Source organism: Pan troglodytes, chromosome X (genome assembly GCF_028858775.2).
Source record: "Pan troglodytes isolate AG18354 chromosome X, NHGRI_mPanTro3-v2.0_pri, whole genome shotgun sequence".
NCBI lineage: Eukaryota > Metazoa > Chordata > Mammalia > Primates > Hominidae > Pan > Pan troglodytes.
In genome coordinates, this window is record NC_072421.2 from 31,925,840 (window position 1) to 31,944,513 (window position 18,674).

At 37.3% G+C, this 18,674-nt stretch overlaps 1 protein-coding gene across 15 annotated transcripts in view; it reads right to left on the reverse strand.

Annotated features, from left to right (window-relative positions):
• DMD (dystrophin) overlaps window positions 1-18,674 on the reverse strand; it is a 2,616,526-nt gene that overhangs the window by 222,956 nt on the left and 2,374,896 nt on the right. For all 15 annotated transcript variants that reach the window (XM_063804906.1, XM_063804905.1, XM_063804907.1 and 12 more), the window contains one exon: window positions 10,108-10,186. In XM_063804906.1, the coding sequence (XP_063660976.1) occupies window positions 10,108-10,186 (79 nt within the window). The remainder of the gene's footprint in view (window positions 1-10,107; window positions 10,187-18,674) is intronic.

Here is an 18,674-nt window from a genome sequence, read left to right on the forward strand (position 1 = left end):
CTGAACAAATTACTTCTACAAGAAGCCCCATCTATCTAAATAGAGCTCTATTTCTAGGGATTTTACCTAAGGCTAGGGTGAGCAACTATCTTGGTTTGCCTGGGACTACAGAGATTTCCTGGAAAATGGGAATTCCAGTGCTAAATCCGGGAAAGTCCCAGACAAACCAGGATGAGTGGTCACTCTGCAAGGCAGATAAATATTTGGATCCTGAGCATCCTTCCTGCTAAGTTTAAGAAGATTCTTTGCATACAGGGACTTGAGTGATCCAAATAACATAGATAAATTAGTCATTTCTGGGAAACCATCTATGCAAAAAAAAAAAAAAAACAACGTGCCCCAATTTGTAGTATTTGCCAATTTCCATGGAGTAAATCTTCCCACTATGCCTGATTTCAAGCTACCAAAGGTAGGCTTAATAACTAGCTCACAATTCCTGTATATTTTACAATTGGCTCTCTTGAGCCATTGTAAGCCAGCCCCAGCACAGAAATTCCCATAGCAGAAACAAAAATGTTCTGTTTCCTCATGTGTTCAAATTGATGGGATATATAGGGCCAACGATGCAAAATCTGGTTGCTAATGATACTGTAAAGCAAATAAATCTGAGAGCTTATTGGGGAGTATACATTTGAGCTAAAGGAGAAAAGGGCCATGACAATACATTTTAAGAAGAGAATATAATTATTACTGCTGTAGCTGCTTTTTATGGGCATTGGAAAGGCTGTCTTTGAATTTATAGGGGCATTATCAGCATCACTGGTAGGTCACATGGCATTTGTCCCAAATTCCTAACACTTGGGACAACACGTGACTGCTGAAGAAACTGGCTCAAATCATTTCACCCTGAGATTTTACTTGAAAGAGAATTTTAGCCTGCAAATCATCTCACATTGGACCTGCAAAATTCTTTCTGACTTTTATCATGATGGCTTATTTTTATGTTTTTATTTTTTTGAGATGGAGTTTCACTCTTGTTGCCCAGGCTGGAGTGCAATGGCGCAATCTCGGCTCACTGCAACCTCTGCCTCCTGGGTTCAAGTGATTCTCCTGCCTCAGCCTCTCGAGTAGCTGGGATTACAGATGCATGCCACCACGCCCAGCTAATTTTGTATTTTTAGTAGAGACAGGGTTTCTCCATGTTGGTCAGGCTGGTCTTGAACTCCTGACCTCAGGTGATCTGCCCGCCTCGGCCTCCCAAAGTGCTGGGATTACTGGCGTGAGCCACCGCACCCGGCCTCATGATGGCTTATTTAAGCCAATCTGAAGCTTTAAATTATTGCCCCACTCATATTTCAAATTGTCTGTCCCCTGAGGACACTGGTAGCATAGGCTGGAGCACTGTTAAGTGAAATGTCAGCAATTATTAGATGTGCTTAAAGGTTTCCCCTATTTTTTAAAATTAAGTGTGTATGTGTAGTGGGGAATGTCCAGGATGAAAGCTTGGCAACTCTCAAGATAGAAACAAACTGCTAGGCCCTATGTATCAAGGAGAAACTGTAAAAGCTTGAGTCACTTTGACAAGAGAGAAAAAGACTTAACCAGGGATATGATTAAGGCAGTTAAGATTGTAAAGCCTGCAAGAAATAATTGATCAGTTATTTCTTTTTACAGTGTCTCATAATCTGAGAAGGTCACTCAATGAAACAGCTTTTAAATTCAGAATAAATAGTAAAAAGGAAATTTGTCTTTCAGAGTCCCATTGCCACTGCAAGAGGTCACTGGTTAAAAGCTGGAGTATAAAATGTTACCTTTATTGTTTTTTTCCATTACAAAGGTAGTACATGCTATTACCAGAAAATTTGTAAAAGTAAAAAGAAAGAAATGATGCAATAACTGTTTGTCTTTTGGTATCTTTTTATTTTCCATTTTTCTTTTATGTGTACATTTCTGTTATTTTTATTTTATTTTGTAATATAGTTGTGATCATGCTGTAATTTTGAAGTCAGCCTTTTCCCTTAATGTATTACATGGTACAGTCGACTTTGATAAAAACGACCATATAAAGTTATGAATGCTATTAGTCTTTGCTGAGAAGCAACAGAAAAGGTCACATTATTTATTGAGTGTCTACTATGTGACAGCCACTATGCTAAATCTCATGTCTCTGTGTATTATCAATGTCAAGAGTGAATTTACCTCTTCTTCTTTTGGGTATAAGACATAATTCATTCTGTAAATATTTACTGAACATCTACTAAGTACCACATACCACATTAGGTACTGTAGAATATAACTGTCAACAAGACTAATACTATCCTGACGTTTTAGAGATTAAGGTCTATCTTTTTGATTATTTATCACTCATTAGTTATACAAACAACTACTGAGCCATTCTAATGTGCAAAACACTGGACTTTCAGATTAGATCCTTGGAAATCATCTTCAGAAAGGAGAGGAACTACTTATACTGACCATTAAATGCAAGAGAATGAATGAAACTTTCGTGACTAGTTTGACTCTAACAGGCATGCATTAAGTTATACTATCAAGCTGATAGTAATAATGATACTAATGCTAAAGCTAATAGCAAACACTTGAATAGCACTTACTATGTTCCAGGCACTATTCTAAGGGTTTTACAAATATTAACTGTTTGATCTTCACTGTAACCCTATGAAATAATACAGCCATATTTCACCGAATTCAATATCCCATTGGTCGTATGGTGCATTCTGATTTCAGAACTGTTGAAACGTGGGTGGAAAAGTGTATCTTACAATTGACCAAATATGTTACTATTATCCCTATTTTAAAGATGAAGAATAAAGAGAAAGAAAAAAGCATAAAGTGTCTGAGTCAATATTTGAACCCAGTCAGTTTGATTTTACAGCTTTTACTCGTAACCACTATCGATACCATTTTGATAAGGCAGTTTTTAGCCCAGAGGTGTTGAGAGAAAAATTTAGGTTATGTAAATCAACTTAGGATGGCCAAACGAAGAGGAATATACGAGAGAATAATCGTTGGCAATAGCAGATGGACTAGACAGTTATTGGCCTGGGCATTTCTTCTTAACGGGTAAGGCAGTGTGATGTGTGGCTTGGAAGTACAGAAACTGGGTTCCAGTCCCAGTATTATAACTATCTTTGTGACCTTGGTTATGTCATTTGATCGTTCTGCACCTATTTCATTATCTGTAAAATAAGGAAAGGGCTGGAATGATTCAATGTTTCTCAAACTATTTCGACTGCAACCCGCAGAAGAAAACCGTTTTACACTGTGATCTGGCGTGCATGCGCGCACACACACACACACACACACATGCATGTACACACACATCTAACAAATTAACCACCGCCAAAACAACACTTAACCTTGCTTAGGTAATGCACTCTGATATTTTCTAATCTGTTCCATTCCATTCCATTCCAGTAAAAAATTGTTGGTTGTAAGTCATTAAACTGATTTTAGGATTTGCTATTGAGCCACACCTCAGAGTTTGGAAACTACTGGTATAGATACTTTCTAAGCTTATCTCCAGTTAGGAAATTCCACAGCACAAGAGGGCTCCTGGGTGGGAGTGGGGCTGGGAACTTCAGTAAAGAGAGGGACTTGACCCTTTTGCCTCATAAATACTCATTTTCTTTTTAATTGGACCACGTTTCTACAACCTTTAGCAGAAATTTTTTGTCATTAAAGCATCTGGCAAATACCACATTAAGGCAAAGATTCACTGTGATCCATGGCATAAAGTTTAGTGTGAAATTAACTGGTGTGCCTGAAAAAGGCTTCCACAGTCACCTAAAACTGGAGAACTATAGACTCCTTATCCTCTTAGACTCTCAGTGTATAATAAAAATTCCAAGAATTATAACAAGAAATAAACTTGCTTATCTTTGAAACCTAGTGTTTTTCCAATCTTATTAATCAGTACTATTTTTTTCAAGGGACAGTTATCAAAACCTAATATAACATTAATGTTTTAAAGAACCTGGCTTGGAAAATATTCTTTTAAGGGACCTCTGGAACTTGTAAAATATTAAGAAAACCATGGATTCTTTTTACTGTTATAGAATCATTTCTCCCTTTACCCAAATATATAGTGATCTTTCTTGGTGAGAAAACTAGAATTTAGAACAAAAGACCAGAGAATTGAAATAATGGTCAGGAAAAATCTTTAAACTCTTTTTTTGAGACAGAGTCTCTCTCTATCACCCAGGCTGGACTGCAGTGGCATGATCTCAGCTCACTGCAACCTCCACCTCCAGGGTTCAAGCCATTCTCCTGCCTCAGCCTCCTAAGCAGCTGGGATTACAGGCGAGTGCCACCACGCCCAGCTAATTTTTGTATTTTTAGTACAGATGGGGGTTTCACCAGGTTGGCCAGGCTGGTCTTGAACTCCTGACCTCAAGTGACCTGCCCACCTCAGCCTCCCAAAGTGATGGGATTACAGGTGTGAGCCACCACGCCCAGCAAATCTTTAAACTCTTCAAAAGAAAAGGACAATTTTCAGACTACTATGCCAACCAATGAATACTTTAGTACTTTCTTAATCACAGACATATGAAGAGACTGACAATATACCTACCAATTATACATATATAACTATATATTAGTATATAATTTAAATAATTTAAATAATTTTATTGTAAATTATATACATATTTGAAGTCACACTATTAGAATTTCTCCTTTTTCTTGGTTTAAATTGTAGAAGTCAATTAGGAGTAGCAGTATATTAAAACTAGAAGTAAGGACAAGTTAGTGTCTATCAGTGGAGAAGGGTCATATTTCACAACGCTTTTCTCTTCTCATTTTCTCTTAGATCTAAGATAAAAGAAACAATTTCTTTAACATGTAGAGATTGGGCCACCAGGAAGAAACAGTGAATTCTTTTTTTTAGTAAAAGGCTGCCTCTGTCTTCTGATAAACAACAGACAGCTGGTAATGTAATTTCCAAATAATTTCCAAAGGGGAGTGTGTGTGTGTGTGTGTGTGTGTGTGTGTGTGTGTGAGAGAGAGAGAGAGTGCACACACGTGCGAGACAGAGAGAGAGAGAGAATAAGATAAACAGAGACAGTAAGCATGTTTATGTTGGCGGGTGCAATTAGTAGTTCCCCCTTATTTTTCTTCTCTTTGTAATTTCTAAGCTTTAGGAGCCACCCTATTATTATTTATAGTAACCTGAAAGCACATTACCAAACATGTATCAACTCAGGCCTGTCTAAAAAAAAGTATCAATTCAAATTCATTTAATATGACCTTAGAGGAATATTTAAAACATATTTTTATTCATTGGTGGGGGGAAGCTGCTTTTATAGTAGCAAATACGTGACTTCAGAGATGTCCTGCTTCAAATATGGTGATTTTTTTTTTTTTTATTATACTTTAAGTTTTAGGGTACATGTGCACATTGTGCAGGTTAGTTACATATGTATACATGTGCCATGCTGGTGCGCTGCGCCCACTAAGTCGTCATCTAGCATTAGGTATATCTTCACAATAGCAAAGACTTGGAACCAACCCAAATGTCCAACAATGATAGACTGGATTAAGAAAATGTGGCATATATACACCATGGAATACTATGCAGCCATAAAAAATGATTTTTTTTTTTTTTTAAATTTAGGGTCAGGGTCTTGCTCTGTCACCCAGATTGGAGTGCGGGGGGTGGGATTATGGATCACTGCAGCCTTGACCTCTTGGGCTCAAGTGATCCTCCTGCCTCAGTTTCCCAAAGAATCGGGATTATAGGCATGAGCCACACCATGCCTAGCTCAAATACGGTTTGGATGGCACACCCAATTTCTGGTGCAATTTTCTAGAGGTAAGTTTGGCAATACACTTGAAAAGGCTTACGAATGTAAACATTCTTTAACATGACAATTCCACCTTTAGGCATTTATCCTGTAGAAAGAATCTGAGATATTTGTAAAGGTATAAAAAGGATATTAGCCACAATGCTCGATATAATAAAGATTGTGAAATAATCTTAATATTGAGCAATTTAGAATTGTGTTGGTAAATTTGGTACAGCCACAGAAGAGAGTATTAGCCAGTCATTAGAAAAATTACTCTGAAGAAGAATATTTAAACACATGAAAATATTGTAAAGATAGTTTTAAGGGAAAAAAGCAGGTCATAAAACTGTAGCATGTTTTTATCTGCGCATGGTTTAAAAGAAAAGAGAGAGGCCGGGCGTGGTGGCTCATGCCTGTAATCTCAACACTTTGGGAGGCCTCAGTGGGTGGATTACTTGAGGCCACAAGTTCGAGACCAGCCTGGCCAACATAGTGAAACCCCGTCTCTACTAAAAATACAAAAAATTAGCCAAGCGTGGTGGCGTATTCCTGTAATCCCAGCTACTCGGGAGGCTGAGTCATGAGAATCGCTAGAACCCAGGACGGGGGAGGTTGCAGTGAGCTGAGATTGCACTCTGTCTCAAAAAACAAAAAAATTAAAAAATAAAAAAAAGATAGAACCTTGATACACACACACACACACGCAACCACAAGAGAAATACAGAAAGTATATAAACCAAATTTCTGACAGTGATTATCTCTGAGTCATAGGATTATGGATACTTTTTCTTTTCTTGTTTGTACTGTGGGCTTTCCAAATTTTTCTTGATGTGTATAGAGTACCTTTGTAATTTTAAAAAGTACAATGTAAAGAAACAATCCATCCTTAGTCTCACCGTCCTATTTCTTAAATATCCCTTAAACCAAGTTGGTATTTTCTTTATACCTGCAAGCAAAGCTTTTAAGCATATATTGATATTCCACATGGGCATCCAAGAGATTGATGACTTCCGGGGCTGGCTCCATTCAGGCAGGTAGATCAGTCTCTTTATGAATACCTGTGTCTAACAGGCCTGACCTTTCTGGAAGTGGGCACTGATGTGATATGGTTTGAAAGGTGTGAGAATGCTCCCCTTGGCCCCTCAAAGTTCCTTCCTCACAGCTCAGAGCTTACGGCGGATGTTCTACCACCTCAGGCTTACGGATTTTCACACTAATAAAATGCAAATAACCCAGGAGAAGTACACATTAAACTTTACCTATCACTTGGGTTAAATGAGTATATCATCTTCTGAAAATAGGTTTTAATGGGTAAGACATGGGAATTCAGAGGGGGAGTCAGGGAGAAGAAAATATGAATGAATATACCTGGTGTCTGAGGAGTAATTAATATTCATAATAGTACTATTTTTTATTTATGGTTTATGAGTCGCTTAGGAGTATGTTATCACATTTAATCTCAATTAAATCGAATAGAATGGCTGTCACTAAGGCAAGTTAAGTAGACCAGAGATTTGGAAAGATGCAGAAGACAAAATCTGCAGCCTTTATCATTTTTCTAGAGCCGTTCCTAAAAGCCACGATCCCATTGATTTAGATAAACTGCTTTAACTTATCCCTTTTTCTTGGCAACTCCAAAGCATTGTGAAACTGTGTCCAAATAACTAGACCACATGCGGATAATAAAGTTAGAGCCAGTCCAGAAAATAAGATACTTCTTCTTAATCTATTGTCGATGTATGACAAAAACACAGGACGAACACCTTCCAGGAAATTTTGTTCAAAAAGACAACAGCCAACTGAAGACACACATGACAACATCTACTCAAATACTTTAAAGTATTTGTGAGCGTGGATCTTTTTATTAACCCGTGGAGAATGGAAAAGAAAGGAAACGATCAGAAAATGGCAATGAAAGAATATGGCAGAAGAATGGAGATCATACAGAATTACTTCCTCTCTATAAAATATATAAATTAAGTAAAATTACAGTGCGATGCTTAAAAACACAGACTCTGGAGCCAACTTCTTGAGTTTGAATCCTGGCTCCCTCATCTACTAGCTGTATGAATGTGTGCCTCAGTTTCTTCATCACTGAAATGAGTATAATAATGGTACCTACCTTAAGGGATTGCTATAAGGATTAAACTAGTTAAAATCTGTAACATTTCTAGGCACAAAGTAATTGCGTTAAAATGATGGATAAACCCTCATATATACTCATATATGACCACGAGGAAATACATCAGAATGCTAACAGATGTTAACTCCATGTGGTAAAGTATGGCTTTTTAAATACCAAAAAACTCAACACATATACTTTTATAATCAAATAAAAACTGGTATAAATTAACATTAATCAGAGGAAAACAGGTGCTTGCCAATTTAATATGCAATATTGTATAAATAGGATTTTCTAATACTTAAACTTTCAGTTAACCAAGGTTATTTCTCTTAGTATTAATTATAAAAACATAATTAATAAAATAGCAAAACCAGTAAATAAAAAGAATGGCTAGAGGTCAAGAACAAAAGGAGAATACAAGGCTCACGAATGTAATCCCAGCACTTTGGGAGGCCAAGGCGAGTGGATCACTTGAGGTCAGGAGCTCGAGACCAGCCTGACCAACGTGGTGAAGCCTCGTCTCTACTAAAAAATACAAAAATTATCTGGGCCTGGTGGTGTACACCTGTAGTCCCAGCTACTCGGGAGGCTGAGGCAGGAGAATAGTTTGAACTCGGGAGGCGGAGGTTGCAGTGAGCCAAGATCACGCCACTGCACTCACAGCCTGGGTGACAGAATGAGGCTCCCTCTCAAAAAAAAAAAAAAAAAAAAGGATACAAACAGTTAGGGAAAGGAAATGCCCATAGGCTGAGGTTTCAACTTGGAGGCACAGTATTTATTTATTACTGATACATAATATTTTACATATTTATGAGGTAATGTGATATTTTACTGGCATAGAATGCATAATGATCAAGTCACGGTATTTGAGGCATCCATTACTTTGAGTATTTGTCATTTGTCTATGTATTGGGAACAATTCCCAACAAGCCCTTTCTTCTTGGTACTTTGAAATATACAACACATCGTTGTTAACTACAGTCACTCTATTCTGCTGTCAAATGATATAACGTAGTCCTTCTATCTAACTGGATGTTTGTACCCATTAACCACCCTCTCTTTATCTCCCCCTCTACCCACACACCTTTCCCAGCCACTAGTATCTATCACTCTATTCTATGTTTATTATCAATTTTTTTAGCTCCCACAAGAGTAAGAACATGCGATTTTTGTCTTTCTGTGCCAGGGTTATTTCACTTAACATAATGACCTCCAGTTCCATCCATGTTGCTGTGAATGACATGGTTTCATTCTTGCAGTGTTTCATTGTGTACAGATACCACATATTCTTTATCCATTCATCTGTTGATATACACTTAGGTTGATTTCACATCTTTGCTGTTTTAAACAGTGCTGTGATAAGCATGCAAGTGCAGGTACCCTTTTGATATACTGATTTCTTAGCTTTGGGATGGATAATCAGTAGTGGGATTGCCAGATGGTAAGGTAGTTCTATTTACAGTTTCTTGAGAATCTTCATACTGTTACTAATTTACTGTTACATTTTCATCAACACTGTAAAAGAGTTCCCTTTCTTCACATTCTCGCCAGAATCTGTTATTTTTTGTCTTTTGAATAATAGCCATTCTAATTGGGGTAAGACGATATATCATGTGGTCTTGATTTGCATTTCCCTGGTGATTAGTGATGTTGAGCATTTTTTCATATACCTGTTGGCCATTTGTATGCCTTCTTTTGAGAATTGTCACTCATTTCATAAGGCAGGGAGTATTTAATGAATTATTTAGAGATAAAGAATTATAGAGTCACAGTAACATATATTGAATGATCATATTATAATTACATGATATCATAATTATTAGCTTTATGAACTGAACTGATAGGCAGAAATTAAAAACTCAAAAGTATGTTTTTGCTTCAGCAGCCCATATACTAACATTGGGATAACGATACAGAGAATACTAGCATGGCTCCTGAGCAAAGTGTTCCACACTTTTCAAAAAGACTCAAAAATATTAATATGGTTAACATTTGAGAATATATTGCAGGAAACAATTATGCATTAGCTGAAGACTGGACAAAATGATCCAATTGGGCTTCCTCTTCCTAACCTTCTCAACTTATCAACCAAGTTATATTTCAGGATGATTTATGCTTCTACTGCATCTGATAAAAGATTATTATAATTCAACTCTTAATTCTTTTGTTTTTTCAACTGTTAATTCTTATTAATCAAGATGCAATAAAGTTAAGTGATAAAAGCTGAAAATGACTTACTGGAAAGAAAGTGCTGAGATGCTGGACCAAAGTCCCTGTGGGCTTCATGCAGCTGCCTGACTCGGTCCTCGACGGCCACCTGGGAGGAAAAGGAGAGAAATGATGCTCTCTCATTCTATATAATGAGGAACAATTAAAACAATGTATCCTTTCTGATAAGATACTTTGAGTCTCCAAGGCTGAGAACACTAAAGCAACATTTCATAACTCTAGTTTTAATATTCACTTACCGTATATAGTATTCCAGACTCGTTTTTATCAATCCAAGGCCAAACGCAAAGGATTTCCTCTCTCGACAATGTTAAAATGAGATTTTGGTTTTTTTTTAGTCAACTCATTGGCAGCCACAAATGAACTACTGCTTCAATTACTAACATAAAAAAATACAAATCTTTACTTTCATAAAAACATTAGGGAGGGTGACATTTGGTATAGGTGACTACAGAATCTCAGAAATGACATGTCTTGTCTTTAAGTCTTAGGCTATTGTTTTTGACAAATTTTTAAAGAAGCAATATTGATGAATAGATAATAAATCATTGAGTGATATTTAATTATTGATAATTATTAATTAACCAATGGTTAATATTTAATTATGGGCTGGGCACAGTGACTCATGCCTGTAATCCCAGCACTTTGGGAGGCCAAGTTGGCTGGATCACTTGAGGTCAGAAGTTCGAGGCCAGCCTGGCCAACATGGTGAAACCCCGTCTCTACTAGAAATACAAAAATTAGTCGGGTGTGATGGCGCATGCCTGTAGTCCCAGCTCCTCGGGAGGCTGAGGCAGGAGGGAGGCTGCAGTGAGCAGAGATCACGCCACTGTACTCCAGCCTGGGTGACAGAGTGAAACTCCATCTCAAAAAAAAAAAATATTAAATATCAAAGAAGTACAGGCAAGGCTTAAATTTGGGATAAAATAGGGTGGGTAGTAAGATAAAACTAATTTTCAGAATTCAGTTTTCAGTGGACTTGGAAATTATTAAGAAATATACCTTTAGGGGGCATGCAGTGAAAACTGCCATTCTTTTCTTCCTATTAGGTTTTTCTATAATATATTGACACAGTGTGCTGTCAACTTAGTGAGTTCTATTCTTGGTGGGGAAAAAAGGAATAATTTTACAGGTGACATGCTATACTTACTTATTTGGCATTTTGCCAATCCAATATAAGTGGTGGCTCCAGGCATCCTAGCTCTCTAACTCTGGATTTTGATTTAGTTGTGAACAGTCCATGCTAAACTAGGGGTTGATCAGAGCTTGCACAGAGCAATCAGAACTCAGGGGGTAGTTCCCGTGGTGTGCAGAATTCCCGAGAGGTAAAAATCGATGTTAATCTCATCAGAAAAGTGGCTCAGGTAGCCTGGTCTCAAACCAACTCTGGCCTTCCAATATCAATTAAGTGCCTAGTGTATATCCAGAACAATCTCATTTTTTCACTCTCTCCCTAGACTTGCCCATTTTTGCTTGGCCCAAATACGTGGATAACCAAGTGGGGTTCCCCTACAATGCAGGATTTACTTTATTTTATATACACAAAAGCATGAGGGACATATCAAACCTACCTTCCCAACCTTATGACCCTGCACTCCCAAACTCTACCTGCTAAGCCCACCAAAACTACCTGCCTGTCCTGCACTATTCCATCCAATATAACTCTTGTGTGTGGCTTCTTCATGCTGCTCCTTCTCTCGGCAATGCTCTTACCCCACTTCTCTCCCAGATCAATGCTGTTAGTGTTTATATGTTTACTTCCTCATCTCCCAGGTTAGAATTAATGGCTTCCTCAGCATTCTAACAGTATATGGTTTATACCTGAAGCACTTCTATCATATAATTCATTTTAGTTATATGGACATGAGTGTGTCTTGCAATAGATTGGAAACTTCTTGATAGCAGGGACCATTTTTTGTTTACCTTTCTCTTCGAATGTCTCCAACCCTTTCTGCAGGAGGCACATAGTAAATGGTAGCAAATATTTGTTTAATGACTAGTTGACCAAACAAATGGATGAGTAAATGAGTAAATGTGGTGTGTGTGTGTGTGTGTGTGTGTGTGACAGAGAGAGAGAGAGAGAAGAGAAGAGAAGAGATGCGGAACAAACAAGAATGCCTACTGACAGTGAGTGCACTGACTGCAGGTCTGTAATGGTTAATTCTATGTGTCAAGTTGACTGGCCCCTATGGGGTGCCCAGGTAAACCACTATTTCTGGGTGTGTCTGTGAGGGTGTTTTGCAGACAAGATTAGCATTTGGTTCAGTGGATTCAGTAGATTGCCCTCCCCAATGTGGGCGGGCATCATCCTGTCAGTTGAGGTCCTAAACAGAACAAAAAGGCATGTTCCTTTTTTCCCTGCAGGCCTGCTTGAGCTGGGATGTCAGTCTTCTCCTGCCCTTGCACTGGGATTTACATCATCAACTCCCCTGGTTCTCAGGCCTTCAGACTGGGACTGAAATTACACTACCAATTTTCCTGGCTCTCTAGCTTGCAGATAGCAGGTCATGGGACTTCTTAGTCTCCAACTGCATGAGATAATACTTAATTTTATATATTCACACACACATAGACATACATATATATACACACACACACACACATACATACATACATACATACATATGTATATTGTTGCTTCTATGTCTCTGGAGAACCTTGACTAATCAATGTCCCTGGGTAAATTATTCTTAACTTTCCTTATCAGTAAAATGTGGAAAATAATATAACTTATAGGGTTTTGTGGGAATTAAATAAGATGATACATGTAAAGCATTTAGCCTAGTTTCTGTCACGTGGTAATTGCTCAATAAATGTTACCAGCTACTGTTCTTCCTACTATTATGGTTAATAAAAGGAGACGAATAGGCCAGGCGTGGTGACTCACACCTGTAATCCCAGCACTTTGGGAGGCCGAGGCAGGTGGATCACTTGAGGTCAGGAGTTCGAGACCGGTCTGGCCAACATGATGAAATGCAGTCTCTACTAAAAATACAAAAATTAGCTTGGTGTGGTGGTGGGCATCTGTAATCCCAGCTACTCGGGAAGCTGAGGCAGGAGAATCACTTGAATCTGAGAGGTGGAGGTTGCAGTGCGCCGAGATTGTGTCACTACACTCCAGCCTAGGTAACAGAACAAGACTCCATCTCAAAAAAAAAAAAAAAAAAAAAAAAAAAAAAAAAAAAAAGCAAAAAAGGAGAGCAATAGACTATAATGTGCAGTGCACCACATACAATACAAAAATGGCTAATATTTATTAAGCAATATGTGCATGACAATATGAATTATGTTATTTCATCTTCACAGTAACTCTGCAATAGGAGTTAATATTATTCCCCCCCACTTCATTGACATAAAAACTGAGGCATGAGAGGTTAAAAAAAAAAAACTTGCCTAAGCTTCAGTAGTTAGTAAATTGGCAGAGCTAGGATTCAAACTCATTCAGTCTGGGTCTTGCTCTTAACTGCTATCCTGAAGATTAAAGTTGAAAAAAAGTATTTTATAAATATTTAATAAGTAATTGGCTTTTTAATTTCTTTAATCAGTTTATTGAATGCAGACCAATTCTAGTGTGCTTATCGATGAAACTTCAGTTGTTCAACGTATTTTATGGCCCAATGCAAGGTCAATTCCTGGTCTTGAAGAATGTGATACCATAAGATTATAGAGAAAGGTTGTGGGAAAACGCATGCAAATAAATGTTGGGCATATGTCATTATTTCTAAATTTAGAATGGGTCATTTCATGAATAAATCAATGTAGAGATAAATGTGAGTGTTTGGGGGTAGAGAGGAGAAGATGAAGATGCCATATGGGAGTGGACACTGATCAGAAATCTTTTCACATACTGAGAAAGAAATCCCAAGGGGAAGATGTAGATGGTAAAGGATTATGACTGTGCCATAGGCCACTTTCTCTAGTAAGAATGTTAGTTTCATAGGGACTGAGCCGATGCAGCATCAAAGTTCATTCTAGACTCCCAATCTCTGAAGAATTTTGCCTTCTTATACAAGGAGCGCTCCAGTGGTAGTTTCCAGTGTACATTCAATATTGTCAAGATTTTAAAATGAGATCAAAGTGAATTTCCATCTTCATAACTCAAACTTAAGAGAAGGTATGACAGCGAGAAGAATTAAGCATAAAATATTTCTTTCCACAAATTATCATTGGAGAAAGGTTTTGTGTGGATTGAATGCACAACTGGCTAAATAAAGAAACAAATTTATGAACGAGAAAAACTTGAAAGCAACCAAAGTCCTCGAAAGCTTTAGCTTGGGACTTAGGAACAAAGCACTTTATTCTGTGAGCAATTATGCAAGGAAATGAAATTTGATAATCTATTAAATGAGAGCCTCCATGCATTAGATCTTTCTAACTGGCTGTATTTTAAATCAATATACTGTGGTATATACAAAACAGGAAGCAAAAGCCAGAAATGATATACCTGTGTCCTATGTTCTGGCACAATCAGTTCTTTCCTTGGTGGTTTATTCACTTTATAAGTATTTGTTAATATTGAAAGAGATAGGCAAAAAACAAATGCTATAGTCCCTGATCTCTGCAAGTGTAAAGGTTTGGAGGTAAGAAGTAGTGACAAGCTGAAGAAAGGCTTGGGGCTGCAGAACAGTGGTGTTGAGGACGACAGTGAGATACAATTAGTTAGTCATGTTGAAAGCAGATGATGCAAAGCAAGGCGTCGCAGACTCTGAGGCTCAAGATTTACCCTGCAGGCAAAGAGAACCACTGAAAATTTCTGTGACATGACTCACTATTTTAGAGGAAAGTTAGGGTTTGGGAAGATCAGTATGGTGTAAAACAGATTCGAAAGGGCACCTGAGACTGAGATCAGAAAGAGGCTGTTGTAACTTACTAGACTTGGGTTGATATGCATTAGAATTAAGGCTGTATTGTATTCAATGTAAAAGAAGGTACATATGAGAAGGTATTTTGAAAGGAGGAAGAACTATCCAATTTGGTGTTGGAGATTAATATCTGAAGAAGCAAATAAACTCTTGGATTTCGAGTAAGGAAGACTGGGAGAATGAAGATATTGCTGATGGCAATATGAAAATCAGAAAAGGAAGAAATAGCATATGTATGTATGACTTCATTTGGAATATAATGAATTTGTCCTAACAGTGAAACATTTAACTGGAGATGTCATGTATAGCCAGTTAGAGATGAACAATTTGTCTCAGCAATTAAAGAAAGGAAAGGGAAGTGAGACTAAAAGGGGTAAGAGTGAGCTTTGGAAGGTGAGCCAAGAAAGAAGAGATAAAGGAGTTTAAAAAGAATGATTTAAACAGCCAGGAGGAACCCAATCTCTTCTGAATTAATAGGGCATGTCTCTGTTTCCTTTTATAAAAGTAATACAAATATAACATCTTTTTGGAAGCATACATCCTGTTTCAACTATTAGATCATAGATCACGAAAGCTTAGAACTGGAAGAAACCTTGATTGATACACGAGGGTCTATTCTTCAGAACTATCCCAGATGGGCAGAAAACTGCCATCTGGTCCATGAGAACTCATAATCTAGGTTGCAGCAATTCTTCAGTAAAAGCATCTCAGGAAAAAAAGGTCCTTTTTTATATGTTCCATGAGGACAGGGACACATCTTTCCCTGCTAAATCCTCAGTGAGTAGCACAGTACCTGGCATATAACAGGTGCTAAATTAATATTAGTTGAATGAATTAATGTACTGTTTATTCACGGATCTTTCCTATAACAACTATATTTTGAATGAATAATTTCTTTTTCAAGATCCCTGACACAAGCTTTTGAAAAACTTCCCTCCCTCCCTTCTTCCTTTCCTTCTTTTCTTCCTTCCTCCTTTTCTTCCTTTCTTCCATTTTTGATGATGAAAGTAAAAAAAGAAAAGAAGAAAACCATTTAGATTCAATTTTGCCTATAATACTAGATTTAAAAATGTAAAACGGCAATTTATAAAACAACCCTGAAGTCCAAATCTCCTCCACATTTGTTTTACTCTAGTTTTTAAATAATCATATTTAAGATATGAGAGTTATGAGGGCTATATATTATTCTCCTTGGTCTTCTCATTTCAGATGAGTTCTGTAGACAGTATACTGTTTGCAGAGACCTTCCTTTCTTAGCTTCAGTAAGAAATATCACTACATTCATTCAAAAGATATTGACTAGAATGTAAGTTTATTGTCCACAAAGACAGAGATCTCATCTGTCTTGTTAAGAATTTATCACAATGCCTAGTACATAGAAGACGATCAAGAAATACTGAATGGATGAATTAATGAAAGGCTTTTTGAGTTCCTCTTACTTGTTAGGCACTGAGATAAGTATGAATACGGTAGACTTGAAAGTGTAATTCTGGGTATAATGAATGAGCACCAAATCATCCAACTAAATTATGATATGACACACACTCTTAATTCCAAGCTGTGACTGTTTCCCAAAGCTCAGTCCATTCCTCTGTGTAGTGTGAAAGATAAGCTTTATTTCATTTTTTCTTCAACATTGCTTTTAAATAAGCCAAAAGAATAAAAGAAAGAAAGAAAAAGGACCGATAACAACATCATGGCTCTTAGAAATGATTTCAAATAAATTTATCTAAATGTAAATGTTGGTTCTTTAACTTTGTTTTAGATTCTCGAGGGCTTCCACTTTGTCTTTTGACCTTTCTGTTAATTACTCTACTTTGAGTTTTATCTTCACTAGAAGTTTAGGAGAGACAGGCATTACCTCCCCATGTGGAAATACATTGCTAGGCAATGTGGTTTCTTCCTAGTGTCCAAGCTACATCTTACTGATTACTACATACATAAATCATGTTTACTCCAGTCTAGAGAAAATATGTAACTAGGAACGTATGTTTTGATTTTCTGGTTCTCAGTTTGTCTAGACCCTTGAGAAATATCCATGGGAATGCAAGAAACAGACATGACACTTACACAAATGAGCCTATTAAAACAAAAACGAAAGCAAAAGACAGAAACTCTTGTGCTGTGATGCTAGTAAATAAACCACACATATGCACACAAATGACTCTCCAGTCTATTCATGAGTTTTTGTCCTGAAGTTTTTCAGTTTGTACAGTTTCTGTGTGCATGTGTCTGTGTTGGGGGAGGAACTTCCTCGTTCATTCTTACTCCCAAATCCTCACAAGTAACACTCATAAATACATGCCCAAACATTACCCTGGAAACTCTCCTGAGACTGATTACAGTTTCAGTTAAAATCCTTTTAACTAATGGTAATCCCTTTCAGTTAAAATCCATTATTATTCTAATTCTGATTCTTTTGAGTTGTAACTGAAAAAAAAAAAAAAAAAAAAGTCTGAGATAAGTTCTGGTCTTGATTTCAAACTCTCCTGGGCCTCCCAGAGTGCTGGGATTACAGGCATGAGCCACCTCTACCGGCCATCTTCTGGAATGAAGTTTTGTGATAGGTATAGCTCTGCGGCAAAACAACCTGGGCTTGTTGAACGCAAAGATTAACTGAATTGTCTTTCCTTTGAGTTTATTTCTGTGTTTTCCTGACATTAGGGCACTTAGGAGTTAAACAGTGTTTCTTGCGTTTGACTTCAGGATAGATCACAGGAAACAACTAGTGCTAACATGGCACGCACTCTGAGTAGGAGCATAATTCTTAATTGATTTTGTTTGACTTATGGCATTGATACTAATGCCGTGCCATCTGAGACCATCCTTAATCTACCTTTTAAGGTTCCTGCATCATAGCTTTTTTTCCTTCCATTTTATATTTCTGTGCTGACTTCTTTCTTAATCTGACTCCTTTTTTTATTCCCTCCTTTTTCTTTCCTTTCTCCTCCAGCCCTCCCCCTCTATTATGTTCTATACAACCTACCAGAAGAGTACACAGACTCTGCTGAGGCAAACAGTGCCTCAAATGAAGGGGCTGTGCATGCTTGCAAGACAAGCGAGGCAGGATATGAATAGGACTCCTAGCCTAGTGCCAGCCCAACGCTTCTCCAAGAACATTCTTCCTCTAATTCTGATGAACTCTGCCATCAAACTGGAAGGCAGGAGAGAACAAAACAGCAAGCCCTTTGTCCATTGTTAAGCCTTTAATCTTTCACCTCACCGATTTCTAAAATGCACTTTGGATGTTTGTTTATTGGTTTTCATGCTTATGCAACTGCCTCATTCTGTGATAATGGAGTCAGGTTATATCAACATTAAATTGACTTCATAGACCCAAGTACCTTAAGGGTATCATTAATTTTAATTTAGAAAAGCAGCAATCAACCTCCTATCCTGCTTCATTTGTCAAAATCTTTAGTTTTAATTACATCTACAGACTTATGAAAATTGTGACAGGAAGAGAAGAGATCATAGGAAGCATTTCTTCTGCCTTTTGTTTTTTTTTTTTGGTCTCAGAGAGAAAAGAGGAAAGTTGAATTACTTTGCCTGGAAGGTGATGTAACTTGATACAGATTTTATCTTAAAAAATAGGTTCCCTTTTAAAAGTTTTCCTAATGTATCTCATGATTTGCAACAGGAACTAAAGTCAAGTGGCTCTCACCTTACAACATCATTATATTAAATCATTTACACTCCAGCCTTAGCTATTTA